This window comes from Hemitrygon akajei, chromosome 3 (assembly GCF_048418815.1).
Source record: "Hemitrygon akajei chromosome 3, sHemAka1.3, whole genome shotgun sequence".
Classification (NCBI taxonomy): domain Eukaryota; kingdom Metazoa; phylum Chordata; class Chondrichthyes; order Myliobatiformes; family Dasyatidae; genus Hemitrygon; species Hemitrygon akajei.
The window spans coordinates 144,413,960-144,440,558 of NC_133126.1; the positions used below are offsets into that span (position 1 = coordinate 144,413,960).

General features: G+C 42.7%; 1 protein-coding gene across 5 annotated transcripts in view; it reads left to right on the forward strand.

The window, feature by feature from the left end:
• The window catches only part of schip1 (schwannomin interacting protein 1), an 878,565-nt gene that overhangs the window by 670,374 nt on the left and 181,592 nt on the right, over positions 1-26,599 (forward strand). Inside the window, exon 1 of one of the 5 annotated variants that reach the window (XM_073040994.1) lies at positions 22,507-22,815. The exons of 1 other annotated variant lie outside the window; for it this stretch is intronic. Coding sequence is in view for 1 of the 4 variants with exons in the window: in XM_073040993.1 (XP_072897094.1) it covers positions 23,379-23,384 (6 nt within the window). In the remaining 3 variants the exon portion in view is untranslated. Of the gene's footprint in view, positions 1-22,506; positions 22,816-23,078; positions 23,385-24,326; positions 24,475-26,599 lie in introns of those variants that run through there. 3 more of the 5 variants (XM_073040993.1, XM_073040997.1, XM_073040995.1) reach the window with 3 other exon arrangements.

Below are 26,599 nucleotides of genomic sequence, written 5' to 3' on the forward strand. Positions count from 1 at the left end.
TTCAAATGTCTTTGCTGGAACAAAATAGTTCACACAGATGGTCTAAAAGCTTCTGGGGACAGAGATCCCAGACACTCAAAATTAATGTTGTCAGGGCTGACTTGGAGTACACAAATATCCCAGCAATTGATTGATTAAGATACACAGTCTGTCGAGGACTAGATTGGTGGCATTCAATTAAGCTGGTCCAGGATTACACAAAAAGTCAGGTATAACTACTGAAGGCTATCTTAACAGCAAGAAAACAATTGGAATCTGATGCACATCAGCTCTGACAAAGTTTGCAGGCCATTACTCTTACAAGGTGAAACCTAACATCTTGAATGGCTGTGATGTTTCACTCCCAGATGAGCTCAATGCCTTTTATGCACACTTCGAAAGGAGAATAAAACGCCTGTGAAAATCCCTGCAGCACCTGGTGTCACTGATTTCTGTCTCGGAGGCTGATGTCAGAACATCTTTCAAGAGGGTTGATGCACCATCAATAACTCACTCTGAGACGTAAGAAGCGAGGTATTGGCTTTTATTGACTGGAAGAATGAACAACACTACATCCTGGGGAATGAGGCTGGGCAACAGGCCTCAGTCGCCTTTATACAGGGGTCTGTGGGAGGAGCCACAGGAGCAGTCAGCAGGGGTCTGTGGGAGGAGCCACAGGAGCAGTCCAGACAGGTATATGTAGTTCACCACATTCACCCCCCCTTTGTTTTAAAAAGAGTCCCCAGATGGCAAAGTTTCTTACAAGTATATTTACAGGTTAAGTCTATCAGGTGGTCAAATCTTTCGCTGCGATCTACGTAGCACCGGCTGCGATTGCATAGGTGCCGGAGATGGTGATTGCACAGGTGCTGGAGATGGTGATTGCACAGGTGCCGGAGATGGTGATTGCACAGGTGCCGGTGGTGATTGCACAGGTGCCAGAGGTGGTGATTGCACAGGTGCTGGAGGTGGTGATTGCACAGGGGACGGAGATGGTGATTGCACAGGAGACTGAGGTGGTGATGGCACAGGTGCCGGTGGTGGTGATGGCACAGGTGCCAGTGGTGGTGATGGCACAGGTGCCGGTGGTGGTGATGGCACAGGTGCCAGAGGTGGTGATTGCACAGGTGCCGGAGGTGGTGATTGCACCGGAGATGGAGGTGGTGATGGCACAGGTGCCGGTGGTGGTGATGGCACAGGTGCCGGTGGTGGTGATGGCACAGGTGCCAGAGGTGGTGATTGCACAGGTGCCGGAGGTGGTGATTGCACCGGAGACGGAGATTGTGCTGGTTCTGGCCCAACTGGAGGTGTCAGGGATCCCTCACGTGTGTGCGAGGTGCCCGGAATAGACGCTTACGAGATGCCTGGTACATGAGCATCGTGAGGAGTCTGGGTGGGGCACGGTGTGCGCAGTGTCACCTCGGGTACAGGGTTCATAGTTACCGTGGAATGCTCGGGGTAGTGGTCTGCTGCTCCTGCGAGCGCCAGGTCGCGGACAGAGACCGTGTCCTCCCGCCCATCAGGCAAGACCACGTAAGCATACTGGGGGTTAGCATGCAGAAGGTGAACCCTCTCGACCAGCGGGGAGTATTTATTACTCCTCACATGTTTACGTAGCAGCACTGGCCCCGGGGACGTCAGCCAAACTGGTAGGGTGGTCCCAGTGACAGACTTCCTGGGAAAAGAGAATAGGCATTTGTGAGGGGTGGCATTGGTGGACGTACACAACAGGGAGCGGATAGAGTGGAGTGCCTCAGGGAGGACCTCCTGCCATCGGGAGACCGGCAACCCTTTTGACTTAAGGGCTAAAAGTGTGGCCTTCCACACTGTGGCATTCTCCCTCTCCACCTGTCCATTTCCCCGGGGATTATAACTCGTGGTTCAACTAGTAGCAATGCCCCTAGCTAGCAGGTACCGGCGCAGCTCATCACTCATAAAGGAGGACCCTCTATCACTGTGGATATAGCAGGGATATCCGAACAGAGTGAAGAGCTGGCGCAGGGCTTTTATGACGGACGTGGTAGTGGTGTCGGGGCAGGGGAGGGCAAAGGGGAATCGCGAGTACTCGTCAATAATACTGAGAAAATAGACATTGCGGTCGGTGGAGGGAAGGGGGCCCTTAAAGTCAACACTCAGTTGCTCAAAAGGGCGGGTGGCCTTGACAAGCTGCGCAGTGTCAGGATGGTAGAAGTGCGGTTTGCACTCAGCGCAGATCTGGCAGTCCCTGGTCATCGTCCTGATGTCCTCCAGGGAGTGCGGCAGGTTCCGGGCTTTAACGAAATGGTAAAATCGGGTGACCCCCGGATGGCAAAGATGTACATGAAGGGCATACAGCTGGTCGAGCTGTGCGCTAGCATACGTTCCCCAGGATAGGGCATCAGAGGGCTCATTGAGTCTGCCAGGCCGGTACAGGATATCATAATTGTAGGTGGAGAGTTCTATTCTCCATCGCAAAATTTTATCATTTTTGATTTTGCCCCGCTGTTGGTTGCTGAACATGAACGCAACCGAGCACTGGTCGGTCAGCAAGGTGAACCTTTTGCCGGCGAGATAGTGCCTCCAGTGCCTAATAGCTTCCACTATGGCCTGGGCTTCTTTCTCCACCGCGGAGTGCCGAAGTTCAGAGTTTTGAAGGGTACGAGAAAAGAATGCCACTGGTCTGCCTTCCTGATTGAGGATAGTGGCAAGCGCGAAATCGGAGGCGTCACTCTCTACTCGGAAGGAAATGGTCTCGTCCACCGCATGCATCGTTGCTTTGGCAATGTCCCCTTTAATGCAGCTGAAGGCCACGCAGGCCTCAGCAGAGAGGGGAAATGTGGTAGACTTGACCAGGGGGCGGGCCTTGTCTGCGTAATGGGGGACCCATTGGGCGTAATAGGAAAAAAAACCCAGGCACCGCCGGAGGGCTTTGAGAGTGGTGGGAAGAGGGAGTTCTAACAGGGGGTGCATACAGTCGGGATCAGGGCCAATGACCCCGTTTTCCACGACATACCCAAGGGTAGCGAGGCGGGTGGTTCTGAACACACACTTGTCCCTGTTATAAGTAAGGTTCAAAGCTTCGGCCACTTGGAAAAATCGTTGGAGGTTGGCGTCGTGATCCGACCAGTCGCGACCACAGATGGTGATGTTATCTAGATAGGGAAATGTGGCCTTCAGTTTGTACTGGTCCACCATCCGGTCCATCTCCCTCTGGAAGACCGAGACACCATTTGTGACACCGAATGGGACGCGCAGGAAGTAATAGAGCCTGCCACCCGCCTAGAAGGCGGTGTAGGGGCGGTCCTCTGGGTGGATGGGGAGCTGGTGATAAGCGGATTTCAGATCTATCGTCGAGTACACCTTGTACTGAGCTATCTGGTTGACCATATCCGCGATGCGGGGTAGGGGGTACGCGTCAAGCTGCGTGAACCTATTGATGGTCTGACTATAGTCCACAACCATCCTATTTTTCTGCCCAGTCCGAACAACAACCACCTGGGACCGCCAAGGGCTTGTGCTTGGCTCAATGATCCCCTCCCCGAGCAGCCGCTGCACCTCTGACTGAATGAAGGCCCTGTCCCCCGCACTGTACCTCCTGCTTTTAGTTGCCACCGGTTTACAGTCGGGGGTCAGGTTGGTGAACAGCGATGGGGGAGGGATCTTGAGTGTGGAGAGGCTGCAAGTGGTGTCAGTAGCGCAGCTGTCGGCATGGTGCTGGGCGGGATGTGTGGTTCGGTGTGTATGTGCGTGTGGTAACGGAGTATATGGTGAAGTCCCACCAAACTGAGGATTCCTGACAGTGAGTGGTGGGAGGGACCCATCATATGCCATAGTCACACTTTCGAGATGGCTCTGGAAGTCCAGGCCCAATAGCACAGGTGCGCACAGTCGAGGCATGACCAGGAGCGCAAAGTTCCGATATTCTGTGCCCTGCACCACCAATGTCGCTACACAACCCCCCCGGATGTCTGCGGAATACCTGTGCTAACCAATTGGCGGGAGTGTTCAAAGGCATCTTCAATCTCTCACTGATGTGTTCAACGATTCCCATCTGCTTCAAAAGAGCGGCAGTCATACTGGTGCCCAAGGAGAGCAGAGTGAGCTGCCTTAATTACTATCACCCACTCACATCTACTGTGATGAAGTGCTTTGAGAGCTTGGTCATGGCTAGAATCAACTCCTACCTAGGCAAATTGTAGCGGGTCCAGGTCCTTACTTATTGCCATAATAGGGCTACAGCAGATGCAATCTCACTGGCTCTCCACTTAGCCATGGATCACTTGGACAATAGTAATACCCATGTTAGAATTCTCTTTATTGATTACAGCGCAGTGTTCAACACCATCATACCCTCAGTACTAATCAACGAGCTCCAAAACCTGAGCTTCTGTACCTCCCTCTGCAACTAGATCCTTGACTTCCTCATTGGGAGAACATAGTGCATATTGGAAACAACATCTCCTCACTGACAATCAACACTGGCGCACCTCAAGGATGCATGCTTTGCCCACTGCTCTGCTCTCACTACATACTACTGTGTAGCTCGGCACAGCTCAAACAACATCAATAAATTTGTTGATGACACAACTATTGTTAACAGAATTTCAAATGGTGACAAGGAGGTGTACAAGAGTGATTCTGAGTTGGTTGAGTGGTGTCACCAACAACAACCTTGCACATAACATCAGTAAGACCAAGGAGTTAATTGTGGACTTCAGGAAGGGTAAGTTGGGGGAACATACACCAGTCCTCATCGAGGAATCAGCAATAGAAAGGGTGAACAGTTTCAAGTTCCTGGGTGTCAATATCTCTGAAGATCTATCCTGGACCAAATATATTAGATAGATAGATAGATAGATAGATAGATAGATAGATAGATAGATAGATAGATAGATAGATAGATAGATAGATAGATAGATAGATAGATAGATAGATAGATAGATAGATAGATAGATACTTTATTCATCCCCATGGGGAAATTCAACTTTTTTTCCAATGTCCCATACACTTGTTGTAGCAAAACTAATTACGTACAATACTTAACTCAGTAAAAAATATGATATGCATCTAAATCACTATCTCAAAAAGCATTAATAATAGCTTTTAAAAAGTTCTCAAGTCCTGGCGGTTGAATTGTAAAGCCTAATGGCATTGGGGAGTATTGACCTCTTCATCCTGTCTGAGGAGCATCGCATCGATAGTAACCTGTCGCTGAAACTGCTTCTCTGTCTCTGGATGGTGCTATGTAGAGGATGTTCAGAGTTTTCCATAATTGACCGTAGACTACTCAGCGCCCTTCGCTCAGCTACCGATGTTAAACTCTCCAGTACTTTGCCCACGACAGAGCCCGCCTTCCTTACCAGCTTATTAAGACGTGAGGCGTCCCTCTTCTTAATGCTTCCTCCCCAACACGCCACCACGAAGAAGAGGGCGCTCTCCACAACTGACCTATAGAACATCTTCAGCATCTCACTACAGACATTGAATGACGCCAACCTTCTAAGGAAGTACAGTTGACTCTGTGCCTTCCTGCACAAGGCATCTGTGTTGGCAGTCCAGTCTAGCTTCTCGTCTAACTGTACTCCCAGATACTTGTAGGTCTTAACCTGCTTCACACATTCTCCATTAATGATCACTGGCTCCATATGAGGCCTAGATCTCCTAAAGTCCACCACCATCTCCTTGGTCTTGGTGATATTGAGACGCAGGTAGTTTGAGTTGCACCATATCACAAAGTCCTGTATCAGTTTCCTATACTCCTCCTCCTGTCCATTCCTGACACACCCCACTATGGCCGTGTCATCAGCGAACTTCTGCACATGGCAGGACTCTGAGTTATATTGGAAGTCTGATGTGTACAGGGTGAACAGGACCGGAGAGAGTACGGTTCCCTGCGGCGCTCCTGTGCTGCTGACCACCGTGTCAGACCTACAGTCTCCCAACCGCACATACTGAGGTCTATCTGTCAAGTAGTCCACTATCCAATCCACCATGTGAGAGTCTACTCCCATTTCCGTTAGTTTGTGCCTTAAGATCTTGGGCTGGATGGTGTTAAAGGCACTAGAGAAGTCAAGGAATGTAATCCTCACAGCACAACTGACCCCATCTAGGTGAGAGAGTGATTTGTGCAGCAAATACGTGATAGCATCCTCCACTCCCACCTTCTCTTTATACGCAAACTGAAGAGGATCCTGGGCGTGCCTGGTTTGTGGCCTCAGATTCTGTATTATCAGCCGCTCCATGGTCTTCATCACGTGCGACGTATTGATGCAAACACAAAGAGGGCACAACATATACTGTATTTCATTAAAAGTTTGAGGAGACCTACTATATCACCAAAGAATCCAGCAAGTTACTACAGATGTACAATGGAGAGCATTCTGCTGGTTGCATCACTGTCTGGTATGGAGGGGCTGCTGCACAGGATCACAACAAACTGCAGAAAGTTACAAACTCAGCCTGCTCCATCATGGGCACTAGCCTCCCCATCATCGAGGACATCTTCAAAAGTCGATGCCTCGAAAAGGTAGCATCCGTTATTAAGGACTCCCATCACCCAGGACATGCCCTCTTCTCATTGCTACCATCAAGGAGGAAGTACAGGAGCCTGAAGATGTACACTCAGTGTTTTAAAAGTTCCTTCCCTGCTGCCATCAGATTTCTGATAAACAATTAACCCATGAGCACGACCTCATTATTTTCCCCCTCTCTTTTTACACTACTTATTTAATTTCATATATTTCTTATTGTAATTTATAGTTAGGGTTTTTGGCAAAACAATCAATTTCATGACATAGGCCAGTGATATTAAACCTGATTTTGATTCTGATTCTGTAACCGCTTTGATGTGCTAAAATGTCAAAGTCAGTCTGGTCTGCCTAATTGAACGCCATCAGAATGGTGCAAAATAACTTGGCCCATGTTGTTTGGCTTGATGCAGGCAAATTAACATAACCCCACTGTTCTATATTTGTCTGATGCAGATGAGAAGCGTCTCAGGGTCACTTTATACCATATCTCTTAGCAGCTAGCTGCCTCTGCTCTGCAGATAATACTGTTTGTAAAGCCGTACTTTCAATTTGAAACTGATTATTGCTTGCAATTTATATTAAGAACTGAAGACTGGATCTCACTTGAATTAATCTCTGCTATAGTCGCATAATTTCATAACTTCAGAATAATCCCTAACAGTGAAATGAAAATAATACAAACATTCAAAGGAGTTTGAAGCTCCTTGTGCAGGAAGGCACAGAGTCGACTGTACTTCCTTAGAAGGTTGGCGTCATTCAATGTCTGCAGTGAGATGCTGAAGATGTTCTATAGGTCAGTTGTTGAGAGCGCCCTCTTCTTTGTGGTGGCGTGTTGGGGAGGAAGCATTAAGAAGAAGGACGCCTCACGTCTTAATAAGCTGATAAGGAAGGCGGGCTCTGTCGTGGGCAAAGTACTGGAGAGTTTAACATCGGTAGCTGAGCGAAGGGCGCTGAGTAGGCTACGGTCAATTATGGAAAACCCTGAACATCCTCTACATAGCACCATCCAGAGACAGAGAAGCAGTTTCAGCGACAGGTTACAGGATGAAGAGGTCAATACTCCCCAATGCCATTAGGCTTTACAATTCAACTGCCAGGACTTAAGAACTTTTTTTAAAGCTATTATTAATGCTTTTTGAGTTAGTGATTTAGATGCATATCATATTATTACTGAGTTAAGTATTGTATGTAATGAGTTTTTGCTACAACAAGTGTATGGGACATTGGAAAAAATGTTGAATTTCCCCATGGGGATGAATAAAGTATCTATCTATCTATCTATCTATCTATCTATCTATCTATCTCTGCAGTCGTTATGGTACAAGTAAACAAGCTCTGCAGATTCTACTCCTGCTAGCACAATCATTCCACAGCGCAACTGTATATAACCCTGCAGGTTTGAACCAAAACTTTGAAAGTGTTTCTCTAAAGTTAAAAGAAACATTTTAGAGGAGGAAAAAAAATGAACTGCTAGAGGAACTCAGCAGGGTAGGCAGCATCTGCAGAGGCAAAGTGACGGTTCATATTTTGGGTCAGGAGGCCCCAAGGCTGGACAGGGGGAAGATATCTCTTGCACACAAAACATAGTAAACGCGAGAAAATCTGCTGATGCTGGAAATCCAGAGCAACAGACACAAAATGCTGGGTGAACTCAGTGCACTAGGCAGCATCTATGGAAAAGAGTAGTCAGTCAACGTTTCGGGCCAAGACCCTTCATTAGGACAATACACAAAATATTGTATCATGCTGGCTCCTATAGCCTACTGACCACCCACAATAACCTGTCACAGAAAAGGACAGGCAAGTGAGGTAACTATCTGTATCTTAAAAGAGTTGTTCCATGAAGCAGTGGGTCACAGAAAGGCTGGTAGAAGTTGTACACAGCTCACTGCTGTCAAAGACCTTTAATTGTATGAGGCAAAGATTTTTAGTCCAACTAGGCTTAAAAATTATCAGAATTGCTTTTAATAATTAAAAAAAATTAAAATACAAACACATTCAATACAAAATTACTCTAAAACATAAGTGGGTTTCTGATGGTCAGTATGGACATAGTAGGCCAAGGGGCCGGTTTCTGTGCTGTATAATTTTAGGAAATAACTCAACATCTCTCCTGAACTTTCCTGGGGTCAGTTACCCATTCAACTGAACGGGGTCACTTGTTTTAAACCAGCCAAGTCAACTGCATTTGCCTCTTCCCATCAGCATCATTATATTCTGCTCCAGGACTTGGTTGTGGTTCCAAGAGCAAAATGTGTGGGTGTATTTTCTCCAGTGCGGGCATGGAAACCGGAGGGAAGCTCAGCAATGTAGGATAATCGGTGCTTCTCCACAGAACTACCTGCTAAAGTTCTCTGTTTCACAGAAATGGGTCACTTATTTATAGCAGAGAAGAGGTAAATTCTATTCTTGCAGAGGATCATATGTCAATACAACTCTCTTCCTGAAAGGGTAGTAAAGAAATCTTTAAAAATCTTTAAGGCAGAGGTAGATAGATTCTTGCTGAGAAAGGGGGTGAAAGGCTACCAGAGGCTGGGAGGAGTGAGGTGTTGAAACTACTGTTGGATCAGAGGTATTATTAAATGGAGGAGGGGGGCAGGCTTGAGGAGCTGAGTGGACAACTCCTGATCTTAACTTGGATGTATGTCATTTTGTCTAAAAATAATGAGTATGACCTGGTCCTATGTACAGAGTAAGCAAAACTGAAAGAAAGAATTTTGTAAACCCATTATCTTAGAAGTTATTGGCAATATCATTTGAAATAGCATGTAAATTCTAATCTTCCTTTGTATTTAAAGTATCACATAGTAACCAGAGGATCTCAGAATATTTGGCAATGAAGTTCTGGAAATATTGTATCTGAGGATATTGAGATACAGCTGTTTATAAATTGCATATACTGGTAGTGATAACAAGTGCAGCTTTGAATGTACCCGTTGATTGGTCACACCCTATACGTGCAATTCTCACCATCCTAGACTACTAGTCTTTGGTCAATTGGATTCACAACATGCAACTTAAAGAAACTTCTGAGAGCAATTCACACTAAGTAATATCCTAGTTTAAGTGCTGAAACCCTATCCCCAGGTGAGTGGTTCCAGTCCATCTGAGGCAATGACATCTACCCAATAATATGGATTAGATATGCACTGGAGCGTTCTATGCTCATTTTTAATATGGGCTGTTCTCTTTGAAATTTTGTGTTGGATTGACTCAATATAGTCTGGTGATTATCTGCAGATATAATATGTGTAGATTGAGGCTTGATGGAATCGTTCTTCACCCAGACATACTGTTCATTTGTTAATTTATTTGTGTAATATTACTTTATGTGCTTTGCATGAGTTATATGTACAGTGTTAAGCACCCTGGTCCAGAGTAACGTTTTGTTTGACAGTGTATATGTGTATGGTTGAACAACAGTAAACTAAACTTGAACTTGTTCCTGTCTCGATGCCAGAAGATGTTGAGTGCAAATCCCACTCTTGAGCACAAATTCAATCTTGTGATTTCATGCTACGCTAACCTGAAATGTCAAATGTCTCTTCCTCTTTGTGGATGCTGCTAGACTTGCTGAGTTCCTCCAACAGTTTGATTTTTTTGTTGCAGATTCCAGCATCTGCAGTCCCTTGCATTGTTAGTTTGATGTTTTACTGAATTACAGAGGGTTGATACAATTTCACAGCTACCAACTTTTAAGGCTACGTCCACACTAGACCAGATAATTTTGAAAACGCCAGTTTTGCGTAAAAACAATAGGCATCCACTCCAAATGTTTTAAAAAACATCTCCATCCACATTGAATGGAGATTTCGACGAATCTCCTCCTACTGCACATGCGCAGGACACATCTACCGAAAACAAGCAGCATGTTTGGTGTCGAATCTTGCCATGAAAGTGCATGTTTGTGCAGTTACAGACTAGAAAAACTTAAACAACGAACAGCTATTGGCTCTCAGGCAGGAGGACTTAAAAGTAAAAAAAAACAAATACTGGAGCATATGGAGGCAACCGACAGGGAGGTCACGGACAGATTGACCCGGCTGACGACGAACATTGAAAAACTGACGAACTCTGTTGCATTATTAAAGCCCCTTGTTAAATGTATAAAACATGTCTGCATCAGTGTTACCTTGTATTTCCATACAATGTTACATTAGGCTGTTACACATCTATTGTCAGAGAAGTACTTGCATAAATAGGTAAACCACCTTCATACGAGCAAGGACAGAAAACAGGGCAAAGTGAATATACTTATTTATTCAGTAAGTTATGGGTCAAAGTATTTGGTGAGTACATTTCTAACTCTTTTGGCTTCAGTCTTGTTGCCGTCTGTTCTGAAATTGTTAGGTTGCGTTCAAGAAAATGATGAAATAGCGCGCTGCCATCACCATCTGTTCCAGCTCATCATGACAACATGTTTAGATTTCTCCGGTTACCCCGTCCACACTGCTCCAACCAAGCGGCGTTTTCAAAATTACACACCCTGGAGAGCATTTTTGAAAATCTCCGGTTTTGGGGGACGAAAACGCCGTTTTAGTGTGGAAGGAGGGTAAAAACGAAGAGAAAAAGCTTTGGTAATGGATTTATCTGGTGTAGTGTGGATGTAGCCTAAATGAGACCTGAAAGAAATATCCCATCAATCCTCTCAGGTGGATGTAATATATCAGATGAGGTCATTCCTGCTGTGTCTGTCCATTGTTTATCTCTCAACCAATGTCATGAAGACAGATATCTGGTCATTAGCGCATTGTTAATTGTGAGACCTGGCTGAATTCAAATTAGCTGCAATATTTCTGACATTATCATCATTGTAATGCAGCAGTAGTTAGTTGTCTGTTGAAGCCACCAAATATGTTGAGCTATTTTATACTAAAGTTGGCGCAAAGTAGTTTTAAAGTCCAATCGCACATTAATTGATGTTAATGAAGTTTTTCGTATGAAGCAGTGGAATAGGGTTGGTCAAGACCAAGACCTCTAACTTGTAATGTACATCACAGTGTAGTAAGTAGCAGTGATCTCTTCACTCCATTTAACTTCAGAATCAATGACAATCAGTGCAGGCACCTCAAGTCACTGGAACAATACCACCAATGCTGTCTCCACATAGTCCTCTTCGTCCAATTCGTAGCATAAGTAGATCAACATCACCATCCTTTCCGAGGCCAGTATCTCCAGCATTGAGACTCTAATTATAGTTGATCCACTCCTGTAGATATGACAGATCTTGCCCATTATCTACCACAGGCTGCTGAAACAATCACAACAGCAAAATGGCTTCACCTGGACAGAAAACAGGACTCAAGGATGTTCTCAAAGCCTCCTTGAAAAATTACAATATTCCATGGCTACTCAAAATGGGCAAAGGTGACAGTGAAAATCTTGAGTTTATTCATCAGCAGCACAGAGAAGCCCAGTGAAAGTTGTTAAAGGAGCACTCTGTCTCACAAACTCACCACTTTAAATATGTCTAATGGTCTGGCCTCCACCAACCTGAGAGAGAGAGCTCCAGAGTTTTGCTGACCTCTGAAAGAGGAGATGTCTGCATTGCTCAATTTTAAGTGACTGGATCAGGAATAACCAAAATGGGAAGAAAATTGTGTGTATGGTTTGGTTGGTATCAGAATGCCTCAACAAGACACCTGTGACAGAGCCCGGGAATCCATCAATGGTATCATCAGCCACCACAGACCTTAATGAATTGCAGATCAACCTTGACCCTTATGGACTGCCTAAGAAAAAGAAAATGATAGGCGGAACACTGCCTGTGTCTCCTGAGGCAGAATTATCTTTCTTCTGAATGAGGATGCTGTCCCTCTGGCATAACCTGGGCGAGATAGTCATTGTAAATTGTCCTGTGATTAGGCTAGGGTTAAATAGGTGGCCTGCTGGACGGTGCAGTTCATTGGGCCAGAAGAGCCTGCTCCATGCTGTATCTCTAAATAAATAAACATGTAAATAAAAACAGGCTCTGTCTGGAAAGGATATATACCCATACCTTTTAAATCCTAGTATATAAGATAAGATCATCGGATTTTACATTTTCAAAGTTCAAAGTAAATTTATTATCGATGTACAGATACGCCACCATATACAACCCCGCGATTCATTTTCTTGCAGGCATACTCAGTTTATCCAGGAACCATAATAGAGTCAGTGAAAGACTGCACCCAAGAGGGTGGACATATAACCAATGTGCAAGAGACAACTAACTGGGCAAACACAAAAGAGGGAAAAATAAATAAGCAATAAGTGTCAAGAACATGAGATGAAGAGTCCTTGAAAATGAGTCCAAGGGTTGTGGATAGATCGCCTAGTGATGGCCCAAATGAAGTTATCCCACTGATTCAAGAGCCTGAGGGTTGAGGGGTAATATTTGTTCCTGAAGCTGGTAGTGTGAGTCCTGAGGCTTCTATATCTTCTTTGTGATGGCAACATCGAGAAGAGAGCACAGCCTGGATGGTGGGGGTCCTGAATGGTGGATGCTGCTTTCCTACAACAGAACTCCATGTAGATGTGCTCAGTGGTGGAGAGGGATATACTCATGATGAACCTGGCCGTATCCACTACTAATTTTTAGATTTTTCATTCAAGGGCATTGGTGTTTCCATACCAGACTGTGATGCAACCAAACACTGTAATCTCCACGACATATCTATAGAAGTTTGTTAGATGTCACGCTGAAACTTTGCAAGCCTCTAAGGAAGTAAAGATGCTGCCGCGCTTTCTTTGTGACTGCAGTTATGTGCTGGGCTCAGGATAGATCCTCTGAAATGATAACACCGAGGAATTTAATGCTTTTGCAACATAAAAATGTAGTTATAATCAGGAGTATTTTAGAATTCCCTTGGTAACTGCACACAAAAAGTTGCCACGTTTCAGCACTATTGAAAATTACATCCCAGCTCATCATTCTATTTCCTGACAGATAAAATATCTGCTTTTGTTAATGCACACTTTTATGCTTTTTATGCTCACTTTGACCATCAAAACATCGAGGCACCTTCATGAATTCTCACAGAGCCCGATAATCCTGTAATTTCAGTCAACGTGAGAGCATCCTTCGGGACCCAGACATGGTACCTGGCCGAGTATTAAAGACCTGTGCTGATCAAATGGCTGGAGTGTTCACTGATACCTTTAACTTCTCACTTCGGCAGTCTGAGATACTATCTGCTTCAATCAGACTTCAGTTATAGGAAGAACGTGGCAACTTGCCTCAAAGACTATTGTCCAGTGGCACTTATATCCATGGTGATGAAGTGCTTTGGGAGGCTGGTGATGAAATGTATAAACTCCAGCTTGAGGAGTGACTTGGATTCCCTCCAATTTGCCTCCTTTCGCAGCAGGTCAACAGCAGATGCTATTCACTCAACCCTGGAGCATTTGGACAGTAGGGATGCATACTTCAGGATGCTCATTGTTGACTATAGCGCGGCATTCAATACTATCATCCCATCAAAACTAATCAATAGGCTCCAAGACCTAGGCCTCAATACCACATTGTGCAACCAGATCCTCAATTTCCTCACTTGCAGACTCCAGTCAGTTTGGATTGGCAACAACATCTTCTCCACAATCAGTATCAGCACAGGTGCACCACAAGGCTGTGTGCTTAGCCCCTGCTCTACTCACTTTATACTTATGTCTGTAAAGTTAAGCACAGCTCCAATGCAATATTTAAATTTTCTGACAACATTACTGTCATTGGTTGAATCAAAGGTGATGACCAATCAGGATATGGGAGAGTGACTGAAAACCTGGCTGAGTGGTGCCACAACAACAAACTCTTACTCAATGTCAGCAAGACTAAGGAGCTGATTATTGACTTCAGGAGGAGGAAACTAGAAGTCCATGAACCAGTCCTTCTCAAGAGATCAGAGATGGAGAGGGTCAGCGAATTTAAATTCCTCGGTGATATCATTTCAGAGGATTTGTCCTGGTTAAATAGGTAAACGCCATTTCAAAGAAAGCACAGCAGCGCCTCTACTTTCTTAAAAGTTTACATAGGTTCAGCATGTCATCTAAAATTTTGACAAACTTCTAGCTTAGAAAAAGTAGTAGATACAACCCAGTCAATCACGGGTAAAGTCCTCTCAGCACATCTACACAGAGCACTGTTGCAGGAAAGCAGCATCAAGGACCTCCACCATCTAGGCCATGCTCTTTTCGTACTGCTGCCATCAGGAAGGAGGTACAGGAGCCTCAGGATCCTGTACACCACTGGGTTCATGAGCAGTTATTACCTCTCAACCATCAGGCTCTTGATCTAGGGGGGATCACTTCACTTGCACCAACAATGAACTGTTCCCACAACCTATGGACTCAGTTTAAAGAATTCTTCATCTCACGTTCTTGATATTTATTACGTATTTATTAGTTATTTTTATTTCTCTGTACTTATTGTGAATGCCCACAAAAAAAGGAATATCAAGGTAGTAGTATATGATGCCATAAATGTAGTTCGATACAAAATTTGTTTCGAACACTGAACTGTTGACATTGAACTTTCTTTGCAGTGTTACTGTAATACTTACTGCTATTAATGAAAAATTGTAAAATTTTTACATTAGAGCTGATATATTACAAGTATTTTCCCCTTCATTACTCAGTATTTTTTGTTGGTGAATTTTCTTTTGTGGTGCTATATTGATGAAAAACCTCCTTCTGAGGGAAATAAACTAATAAAGCAAATTCTGCTGATTTCCTCCAGCATTTTGCATGTGACACTCACATCATTATCAGAGTTTTCATCAACCGCGTGTAGATTAGTGCTCTTTTTGAAACTGTAACTTGTCTTTTCAACTTTTTCTTCTCCCTGTGTAGTCCATTTATTTTTGCCTGCCTGACATGCTGTTTGTATCTGTCCTACATTGTGATATTTTCTACAAGTTTCACCTGCATTGGTCTGCTACAGATGAGCCTCTGGCTGCCAGAACAGTCACACAATTTGTTCGATTAGGCCAGTATCGGTTTAGATGCTGCAATTTTGTTCATGCTCACTTCCACTCCGGACTGCAACTCTACTGCGTCTCTGACTGCTGTTTCCATTGATACAGCTATTTCAACTGCTCTTCTAAATGTAAGTTGTGCTTCAGTTAGGAGCTGTTTTTGAATGCCTTCTTGTAAGATTTACTGGACCTCCAGCACCTAGGACATGTCCTTTTCTCACTGTTACCATCAGGTAGGAGATACAGAAGCCTGAAGGCACACACTCAGCAATTCAGTAACAGCTTCTTCCCTTCTGCCATCCAATTCCTAAGTGGACAGTGAACCCTTGGGCACTACCTCACTTTTTAAATATATATTATTTCTGTTTTTTGCACAATTTTTTATCTATTCTATATACATATACTGTAATTAATTTACTTATTTTTTATTATTATAATTATTTTATTTGAGTTTTTCCCTTCTATATTATGTATTGCATTGAACTGCTGCTGCTAAATTACCAATTTTCGCAACGCATGCCGATGATGATAAACCTGATTCTGATTTTGAATTCTGAATTCTAAAGATTCCACAAACTAAATAATCTCTCAGTGCATCATTAAGCACATCACTGAACTGACAATGCTAAGGCAATCTCTTCAAATCAGCTATGTCCCCTTCCTTTTGATTCCACTTTCTGAAACCTATTGGATTCTGCAATGAACAATGGTTTCAGTTCTAAATGTTTCTGCATTACTTTCATGACATCATTGAAGCTCACTTCACTCAAACGTCTATGCAGGTTGTATGATTTCCACCCAATGCACTCAGCAAAACTGCCACTTATTTCTCACTGACTATTCTATTTGATTAAAAATACTGCCCAATTCACTCAGTATACAAAATCCAGTTATCTGTTGTGCAATCAAACATGTAAATCTTTCCAATGTAGTCAGCCATTTTTGCTCTTTTTATGATTATTATCACCATTACTCTCTGTTTATAGATCTGTGAATTTGTCCATTTCCTGGCTTTTTTAAAACTCAACCATGTCTTCCCTTCTGAAGAACACGTGCAGCACTGCTTGTTTTTCAAAAACCTGTATTGCTGCATCTTTTTTAACTCTAACTTCTCACTGCACTTCAACAGGTAAGTATTTGTCTCTGGTTCATTTAGAACTTCCTTGTCACCACTGTTATATTTTGTAACTCCAAAACATAAAACTAATGGAAAGGAACACAAGGGAGCCAGGAATGTGAGTCTAACTTTGTTTTCACCTTAAGCGAGGCATTATGTGGCAGTAATGACATATGCCATTTATGTACTTTTACATATAACCAAAAGTGCATTATCTAAACAGCAAAGAATGCTTAAACAATATATTTACAATATTACTCAAATATTACTGAAATACTAAATACATAACATTTGAATGTATTGTTTACATACGGTACCTATAAAAAGTATACAGCCATCCCCCAGAATTTTTCATGTTTTGTTGTTTTACAACATTGAATCGCAGTGGATTTAATCTGTCTTTTTTCTGATCAACAGAAGAGGACTCTTTCATGTCAAAGTAAAAACAGGTCTCTACAGTGATCTAAATTAACTGCAAATATCAAACACAAAATAACTGATTGTATAGGTATTTACCCCCTAATCAGTGTTTAGTAGATGCACCTTTGGCAGCAATTACAGCCTTGAGTCTGTGTGGATAGGTTTTTAATCAGCTTTGCACATCTGGACACTAATTGTCCCCCATTCTTCTTTACAAAACTGCTCAAGCTCTGTCAAATTGCATGGGCATCATGAGTAAACAGCCCTTTTCAGGTCCAGCCGTCAAAGGTTGGGACTCTGACTTAGCCACTCCAGGACATTAACCTTGTTGTTTTTAAGCCAGCCATTCCTGTGTGGCTTTGCGGGCATTGTCTTGCTGAAAAACATATCTTCTCCCAAGTCACAACTCTCTTGCACACATCCTCCAGGATTTCCCTGTATTTTGCTGCATTCATTTACCCTCTACCTTCACAAGCCTTCCAGAGCCTGCTACAGTGAAACATGCCCACAATATGATGCAGCCACCACAATGCTCCATGGTAGGGATGGTGTGTTTTTGATGATGTGCAGGGTTTGGCTTACCCCAAACATGGTGTTTAGTCTGATTGCTAAAGAGCACAATTTTGGTTTCATCAGACCATAGAACTTCTCCCAGCTGACCTCAGAGTCTCCCACATGCTTTCTGACAAACTCTAAGTTGAGATTTCACATGAATATTTTTCAGCAGTGGCTATTTCCTTGCCACTCTCCCATAAAGGTGCAACTGGCAAGGCACCTGGACAACAGTTGTTGTATGTGCAGTCTCTCCCATCTCAGACACTGGAGCTTGTTAATTCCTCCAAAGTTGTCATAGGTCTCTTGGAGGCCTCCCTCACTAGTCTCCTTCTTACACAGTCACTCAGTTCTTGAGGACAGCCTGCTCTAGGCAGATTTACAGCTATACATATTCTTTCCATTTCTTGATGATTGACTTAACTGTACTCCAAGGGATATTCAATGACTTGGAAATTTTCTTGTATCCATCTCCTAACTTGTGTTTTTCAATAACCATTGTGTGGATGCTGACTCACCAGGCAGTTGCACCTTCCAAGTATGTGTGTATTTTTACTACAATCAATTGAAACACCTTGACTGCACACAGATGATCGCCATTTAACTAATCATGTGACTTCTAAAACCAATTAGCTTCACCAGTGATGATTTGATGTGTCATTTTAAAGAGGGTGAATTTGTATGCAATCAATTATTTTGTGTTTTACATTTGTAATTAACTTAGATCACTTTGTAGAGATCTGTTTTCACTTTGACACAAAAGAGACTTTTTTCCCTGTTGATCACTGTCAAAAAGCCAAATTAAATCCACTGTGATTCAATGTTGTAAAACACCAAATCATGAAAACTTCCAAGGGGAGGGGAATACTTTTTAAAGGCACTGTACATCAACAGCAATAGGATAAAGGAGGATGCATGTGCTTGGGGGTGAAAAATGTGGGTGAGTAGTTTGAATCAATATTTTCCAGAGAGGAGGATGTGGAGGATAGGGAGATTACTGTGAAATATGCTAATATCTAGGACATTTTGAGATAAAGAAAAAGGTAGTGTTGGGTCTCTTAAAAAGCATTAGGGTGTATAACTTCCCAGGGATGGATTAGATTTATCCCACTTTATTAAGAGAGGTAAGTGTTGTTTCAGGGTCCTTGGCCAATATCCACGCTTGCCACAGATATTGTACTAGCGAGTAGATAACACAGTTTCATTATCCAAGGAGGGAAATGGGGATAATCCTGGACACAAGGGACTGATGAGTCACACATTAGCGGTAGGGATGCTACTGGAGAGGGTTCTTATGGTTAGGATGTATGATCATTTGTAAAACCATGATGTAATTGGGGATAATTATAATGGCTTTGTGCAGGGCAAATTGTTTCTTTCTAACTTGATGGAATTTGTCTTAAAGGGTTACAAAGGTGAATTGATGACGGTAGAGCTGTAGATGTTACATACATTGATTTTAGTAAGGCATTCGAAAATGTCCCTCATGGGAGACTCATCCAGATGATTAAGATGCATGGGATCCATGGATAATTGGGCATTTTTATTCTGAATTGATTTGCCAACAGAAGACAGAGAGCATCGTGGTTCATGGGATGAATACTGGCTGGAGTCCATGATTTGAGGAGTTCAACAGGGATCTGTACTGGGTCCACCGCTGATTGTAATATATATAAATGACCTGGATGAAAATGTATATGGGTGGGTTAGTAAATTTGCATATGATAGGAAGATTGGTAGTATTGTGGATAGTGTAGAAGATTGCTAAATGATGCAGTGGAATATAAATCAATTACAGGTGTGGGTGGATAAAGTAGCAGATGGAATTTAGTCTGTCCAAAAGTGAGGTGTGCACTTTGGGAGGTCAAATGTAATGGACAGTACACCATTATTGGCAAGACTCTTAACAGTGTTAATGTGCAGAGGGACCTTGTGGTCCAAATGCATAAATTCCTGAAAGTGTCTGCACATGTTGATAGGCTATGATAGAGGATATGCCATATTTACCTTTATTAGTTGAGGCATTAATTTCAAGAGTTAAGCCACATCTGCATTATTAGATTCATTTCCGGTTACCCAATTATAGGAAGGATGCGGAGGCTTTGGAAAGGGTGCAGAAGAAGTTTACTAGGGTGCTGCCTGGATTACAGGGAGAGGTTAGACAACCTTGGGTGTTCTCTCTGGAGGGGCAGAGGTTGAGGAGAGATTTGATAGAAGTTTACAAGAGGTATAGATGGAGTAGACAGCTGATACCTTTTCTCCAGGGTTGAGATATCTAGTACTAGACGACATACATTTAAGGTGAGAGGGGTTAACTACAAAGGAGATGTGCAGGGCATTTTTTTTGCCCAGAGAGAGATAGGTGCCTGGATTGTGCTGCCTGGTATGGTGGTGGTTGAAGAGGTTCCCAAATAGGAAGATGAGTGTGCAGAGAATGGATGAATATGGGTGTTGTGCATGCGGAAGGGTTAAGTTGCGTTAGACTTAATTGCTGATTTAATTAGTTCTGCACAACATCAACACTCGAAGGGCCTCATCCTCCATTATGCTGTTCTGTTTTATAAAAGGGTTTTGAGACAATTTTTATTAAAGAAAAAAGATTTTTCAATCCTTTTTTTTCAATCCTTCACGTGTTATTTCATTGAAAAGCCAATTTTTGTCATTTCCTCAGTAGTTCTTACCTGTTGCCCTGGAAGCATCAAGACTGTATATTCTTGATGTGCAGATCTCATACAGTTGGCACAACTCCAATCTATAGAACTGCCATTTTTGTTTGAATCTTTCTCTGCAGAAACTTAGCAGATAAAATAGATTTGTTTTAGGGTTGCTAGCAGCTTTTTGAGACTCACACTGTTTTGAGAGCTGGTACCCTAGCAGCTTTCAAGCCACAGCATAAAACTAGTTTTGATGTTCATATTGATCCAATTATTTATTATTTTGTTTATTCTGTTTCCAAGATCTTAAGTCAGTGTGCTTCAGGTATTTTAGGAAGCAGTTTAACATCTTCAGCCTACATTTGCAAAGATTTCACGAACAGAATAATTAGGGTCCATGGTCAGTTTCAAAACTCATTGTATGTTTACAGATAAAACAATCAAGGTCACAGTTTCTCAAACCAGTTAATATGATTCATGTAAGAACCAGCGATATAGGTAGTACGAGGAATGGGGGCCTGTCACAGAAATTTGAGATGGGTATCGCAGATGCTGGAAATCCAGAGTCCTGATGATGGATCTATCCCAAAATATTGACTGTTTATTCCCCTCCATAGATGCTGTCTGAACTGCTGAGTTCCTTCAACATTCAGAGTGAAGGTTTAGATGCATCATTATCTGACCACTTCTGATGAACAGGTACTGAAGTCAGAGATGAATTAAACTTTGAGGGAGAAATCATCAGGCCTTGTCCACCAAACTGTGAGACATTACTGAGTGTGCATTACCTTTTGATCCAGTGGGTTTACTCATTTCAGTAGTTTATAAGTTTTCCTTAATGAGTTTCAAGTCACGCATTCTAACAAGCTATTCTATTTAATTCTCCAATAAAGACAACAGCACCTTTTGCCTTGGGAGAATTACTGCTGAACCATGATTCTCCTATTCTCCCTTTAAGCAAATAATCATTATCCTGGCCTTTCGAAATTTAGCCCAGTTCCATACGTTTATACAATCTTCCTAGCATACATTCTTGCTATTTTGTGACCGTTCATAATCTTAATGTGATTTTGAATTTGTGAATCCATTATACCTACATAAAATTCCTCAGGGAACTATTTCTTCTGTGATTTCAGTAATAGTTTCAAAGCATCTCATAATTACAACTGACTGGTTGCATCGTGATCTGGTGTGGCAATTCAAATGTGCAGGGACATAAGATTCTGAAGAGAGTACTTTATTCTTCCCAATACATCACATGCACATTGCTCCCGGTCATTTGCAGAAGGCAACATCAAAGATCTCCATCCACCATTTGGGCCGTGTCATCTTTTCACAGCTACCTTCAGGCAGCAGGTACAGACGCCAGAAATGCCACACCTTTCATGATTTTTGTTTTGTTATACTGGAACTGTATGTAGGACTCGATGCTGGCCGTGTATTTCAAGAAATGGTGGTGAATTGTTTCCTGATCAAAGCAGGTCATGGATAAGGTCACCTCCTCACCCACCCCTCGCCAGAAATATTCGCCTGTAAAATCAATCTCCAGTATGATCTTCATGTTTTCTCCAATTGTACATCGAATAATAAAAAAGTACATTCTTTTCTGTTTACGAGCAACTTCCCATACCCTACCAAATGGACTCCACTGGGAATAGGGCAAGTTACTTAATGTCAACACTGATTAAACAAATAACAGTTTTTCTAACTTCTCACACTCAATCTGTGATAAGGTTGTATCCATGGAAGTGATAATTGTATCCATGTTTTATACTCTGTGAAAAGTAACTCGTTCGAAGGATACTTTAAGAAGAAACAGTCCTCTTTTGTCGCTGCTTCAGTTTCTGAAATGCCTGCTGTGATATTTCCAGTGCAGACGGGATCAGAGTAAGCGGTATGAAGCTTAGGGGCGGGGTATTAAATTCTGACTGTAAATGAGATGTGAAAATTAGAGCAGAGATCAACCAGCGTGATCCAGGGGGTTATCATTGACCGAATTTCACCGGGATAATATAAACATGTTTCAGAGTTTTAACTGAGTTTTGTATTACATATGTCCACAAGCAAACAGTTGGATTTCAAGGTGTATTAACCTCCCGTTGACAAGCTACTTTTCATCTGTTTTCGAGTTAATATGTGTCGCCTTTGTAAGAGAATTAAGTGTAAGGACCCGAGGACATGACAGAAAATGAAGCTGATGGAAAAAGGAGTTGCAGTCTTGGGATTCAGTTGTCATGGAAATTGTTTAATTTTTCCTGATGGGGCGGGACTGTCTGAAGCGATGACGCTGTCCCCACCAGAGCCTGCACTGTTCGTCACTCCGCGCCTCTGACATTACAGCGGTAGGACAGCAGACTCCGGGCTTGCAATGCAGCAAACCCGAGGTTGGTTCACAGACCTGTGGGGCTGCAACTCCCAACACCCGAAATAAAATCAGAATGATAAAATCATTCTCCGACTTGGAATACGCCTGGGTGAAATTGCACTTTTAAATTGGCACTAGACTCAAAACAAAATCTCTGACAGATACGCAATGCTGGCAAGCAATTGCGGATAAGCCGAGCTCTTAAAGCTTCTTCAATGTGATCGGTTTCCATCCAACTTAAACTCGTAAATCCAGGTGTGCACGGGCGGTAGGTATTTCGCTGGTTTTATACCGTCTGCTCCAGTGTAAATATAGAGATTTATTCGCGTGACGGGGAATACTCTTTTTATAAAAAAAAATTAAGTAAAAGACCAACATGAACATGTAATGAATGATTTAAAACACGCGCGGAAACGAGAGGCACTCAAAACAACTTTCATGAATTATTCAGATGCGACAGGCGTTTTCATACAAGGTCGATGCTTGAGAGAAAAAAACTGAGCGACGAGAGAGAGAGAGAGAGAGAGGGGGAAAGCTCTTTGGTTCAGTTTGGGAGGATACAACCGATACTGCACCACCACAGCGCGTAGACTACTCAGTGGAGGTCTCAGTGACATTCATCACTGAAGTGTATTCGCTGCTCTTACTTCGTCGCTGCCACATTACTTGGGCTGGCCCTTTCGTGCTAAGTGAATTAAGTCTATTTTTGAACTCTGGTTTCTGGAGGAGCGAGTGGTGCACGAACGAGAAGGAGCATTTGTATGAAAAAAACGCCTCAGAAAATTGTGACGCTGCTGGACAATGACTTGATGGGAAATTTTGGTCCAAAAGATGACCGTAAGTACTGTCAGTTAGGAGGAGGCAGCTGCGATCGTGGGGATACTTTCTATTTTGCTCCGTTAATCGTGTTTGTATTCATGTTACAGTGGAGAGAATCTCTATTAAGTTCTGCTCTATTTCCAAACGATGCTCGATTGAAATTTGTGGGAAGAGATTAACACGTCCGGCCAGTACCCTGACAATTTTACACATCCATTACGCAGTAATGTACCGGCAAAGGTTTTGAATTGGGAACAAATTGCAATGCGATGGGATGATGTAGGCTTATAATAGAATCCCGTCGATAATGTTCAGGATAAAATAACATTAAAATGGCGATAACTTTGGTGAAAACATCTCACTGCATTTAACTACGGCAGTAGCGATCTGAAGCACCTTTACACCTAATCAGTCTTGCGCTACCCTTGCCCTCTGCTGCCCGCTATCCACCGCCCGGTCAAAGTCTCCTACTGTGTCACATCATCAGCTCCGGGCAGGGCTGAACGGCGGGCTGTGAGTCAGCGCCGGGCAATGAACCCGGCCCCAGCCCAGCCCCACCTGCCACAACTCATTTTAAAATCCACATATTTGTCGGCTGACGTCAAAATGTTGCGTTAAAGGGGAAACAGTCAAATTACTTTCTGGGGGGGAAAACACTTTGTCATCCTTGCCCATGTCTGATGCTGGTAAAATGTTTTCATATTTTAGGCAGGCTTCGGTTTATTTGTGAGCGTTACTGCGGTATGATCAGGTGGAAGAGGATCTCCCTCTCTCTCTCTCACCCACACAAACATATACACACGTTGGTTACACAATGCATTTCAATGGGAATATATTTGCCCAACAATTTACACATTAAGGTTTTCAGCAAAATCTATTAATATCTGCAGATATTTTTCAAGTGTGACTGTGTTCAGCAAGGAGAACTATTGCCATTTCCCTTTTAAGAGGACGGCGGCATTGAGATTAAAGCAGAGTTCCGCTCCTCTTTCTCCTTAATCCCTGTGCGTTTGCTGCCAACAGGAGGAATGGGCTGGTTCCCGCGGTAAGCAGCTCAACCCTGTCTCCGGCTCAGTGAAGTTTCCATTTTTTTAAAGAGTTTCAGGAGGTGAGATGTGTTTTGCTGCCGCCGAGTTGCTGGAGCCGGAGCGGCCGCCACTCGGCGCGCTTCTGCGGAGCTGAGGAACTGCTTCAGAGCCACCGCAGCTCAGCTTTCCCGGGGTTAGATGCTGGAACTTTCCCTCCTCCTCCTTTTGCGCAAAACAAATCCACTGGATTAGCAGTTTAAAACAATCGGGAAGAAAAATAATTAAGAACATCAACTTCCTGGAGTTTGTGTGTCAGGGGCTATTTCCCCCCAATTGGCAGTTTTGGCTCTGTGCCGCCGATGCGCATTTTGTAAGGAAAACCCGAGATTATAAACCCAGCGGCATGGGCCCCCAACCCTACATTGAACTATCTTGTTAGTGGCGGCCCTCAGTAGTTAAAAACAAATAGTGTGCTCCACACCTTGTAATTCAGGCCTAGAACGCGCAAGGTGTTGCTTTGTTCAGAAAAATAAATTGTACGAGGCTTTGTGAAAATCTTAAAATAATGACCATTGTCGCGATTGTAAAAGGGTATGCCAGCGTGGGCAAGCGCTTTGTTTAGCGTTTCTCTGGCTTAGGCTGTAAAAGCTGTTTGCACTTCTCATCAAAATGATGGTTTAGTTCTTGTTCACAGACATTTTAATTTGTGAATCTATTATGAAATGTGTCTGGCAATGAAAATTAAATTATTGTCTGCTTAACTGGAATTTGCAAAATGTGATATGCAATTATCAATCACTAAACAATTAAGCGGAATGTGCAGTGCTTTATTTCAGCATTGTACATTGTGCGTGAATGTGCAGGGAACAATGAGGTGTCGTGAGGGGAAAGAAGGCAAGGGGAAGCATGCTGTTTTCCAACAACAATTGATATAAACCAGCAAAACGAGCAGTAATCTATTGGGATTCTTTTGTATTTGGTGGTTTATTCCAACAATAATCACGTTTTGATGCAGTTAAGCAGAAATAAAACATTTAAAATATGTTGCCACCAGTGGGAGAGTCCAACAAATTATTTCTCTGTCAATGTTTGACACCATGATATTCTGATTGGCTGAAAACTACTGTTTTAATCTCAGCTGGGAACTGTTTGGCCCAATTAAAGATCTATGATGAGATGTGCATAGGTACAGAGTGAATCTTCCATTCTTTTCAGGGTGTTTTGCCACTTTTGAAAACTAACCCTGTTCAAATCCAGAAAAGAAAGGTCCAAATAGGTTAATCAGCTTCATACATATAGTCTCTGCAGTTCTCCAATAAATTTCAAATCTGTAGGCTCTATGTTTGCTGTCTTGTGTAGAAGTTTATAGCACATTTGTGAATCATTAAGCACATCAATTGCTATGACACTTAAATCTATCATTACAGAATTTGTAGCAGAAGTTCATTTGAAATGGTTGACAAAGTGTGGACAAAAGCTTTTGTTAGTGTATTTGATTTTATTTACTGTTGAAAGGCTGTGTTTAAGTTTACAAGACATAGAAAATTAACTTATTTCTAAATTTTTTTTAACAAGTAGAAATGGTGTTCGGAGCAGACGGCTGAATGTACGAATTTCCATCTGAGGCTTTCGGTCATTTATGGCAAATTGGTTACATATTACTTTGAAGTTGTATTTATACTACACTCCTCAACCCTGAAGCTGGAGGGGAGAAGAGGGAAGAGGGAAAATCCATTCTTGGATTGATGACTGCCATTCATTTAGTTTAGCATACTGGACTTCAATTTTTGATAGTGTTGCTGAGGATGTCTGGACTGAAACATATAACTGAGCTCTCATGGACTCAAGGATCCACTGGACACATGTAAATAGGTTTGATGCTACATTGAAATTGTATTGCAAGTCAGTTAGGACTTTGACTAATGAATTAGATGACAGCTTTAGGTTGAATATTGCTATTTTATGAACTCTTGAGTAGGATTACCACTAAAGTAAAACTGCATCTAAAGCTGAATAAAAATTGCACAGAGAACAGAGAGATTTATGTTGACATGGAGGATTTCCAGATGGCGGGAAAAGAAAGAGACTTTCATTTCAGCTAACTGGTTTGGATTTTAAATTAAATTGCAATAATCCAAGCCCATTGTCTAATCTGGTGCATCATCCAGTCCATCATTAATATTACTGGTACAGCATGTATTATGC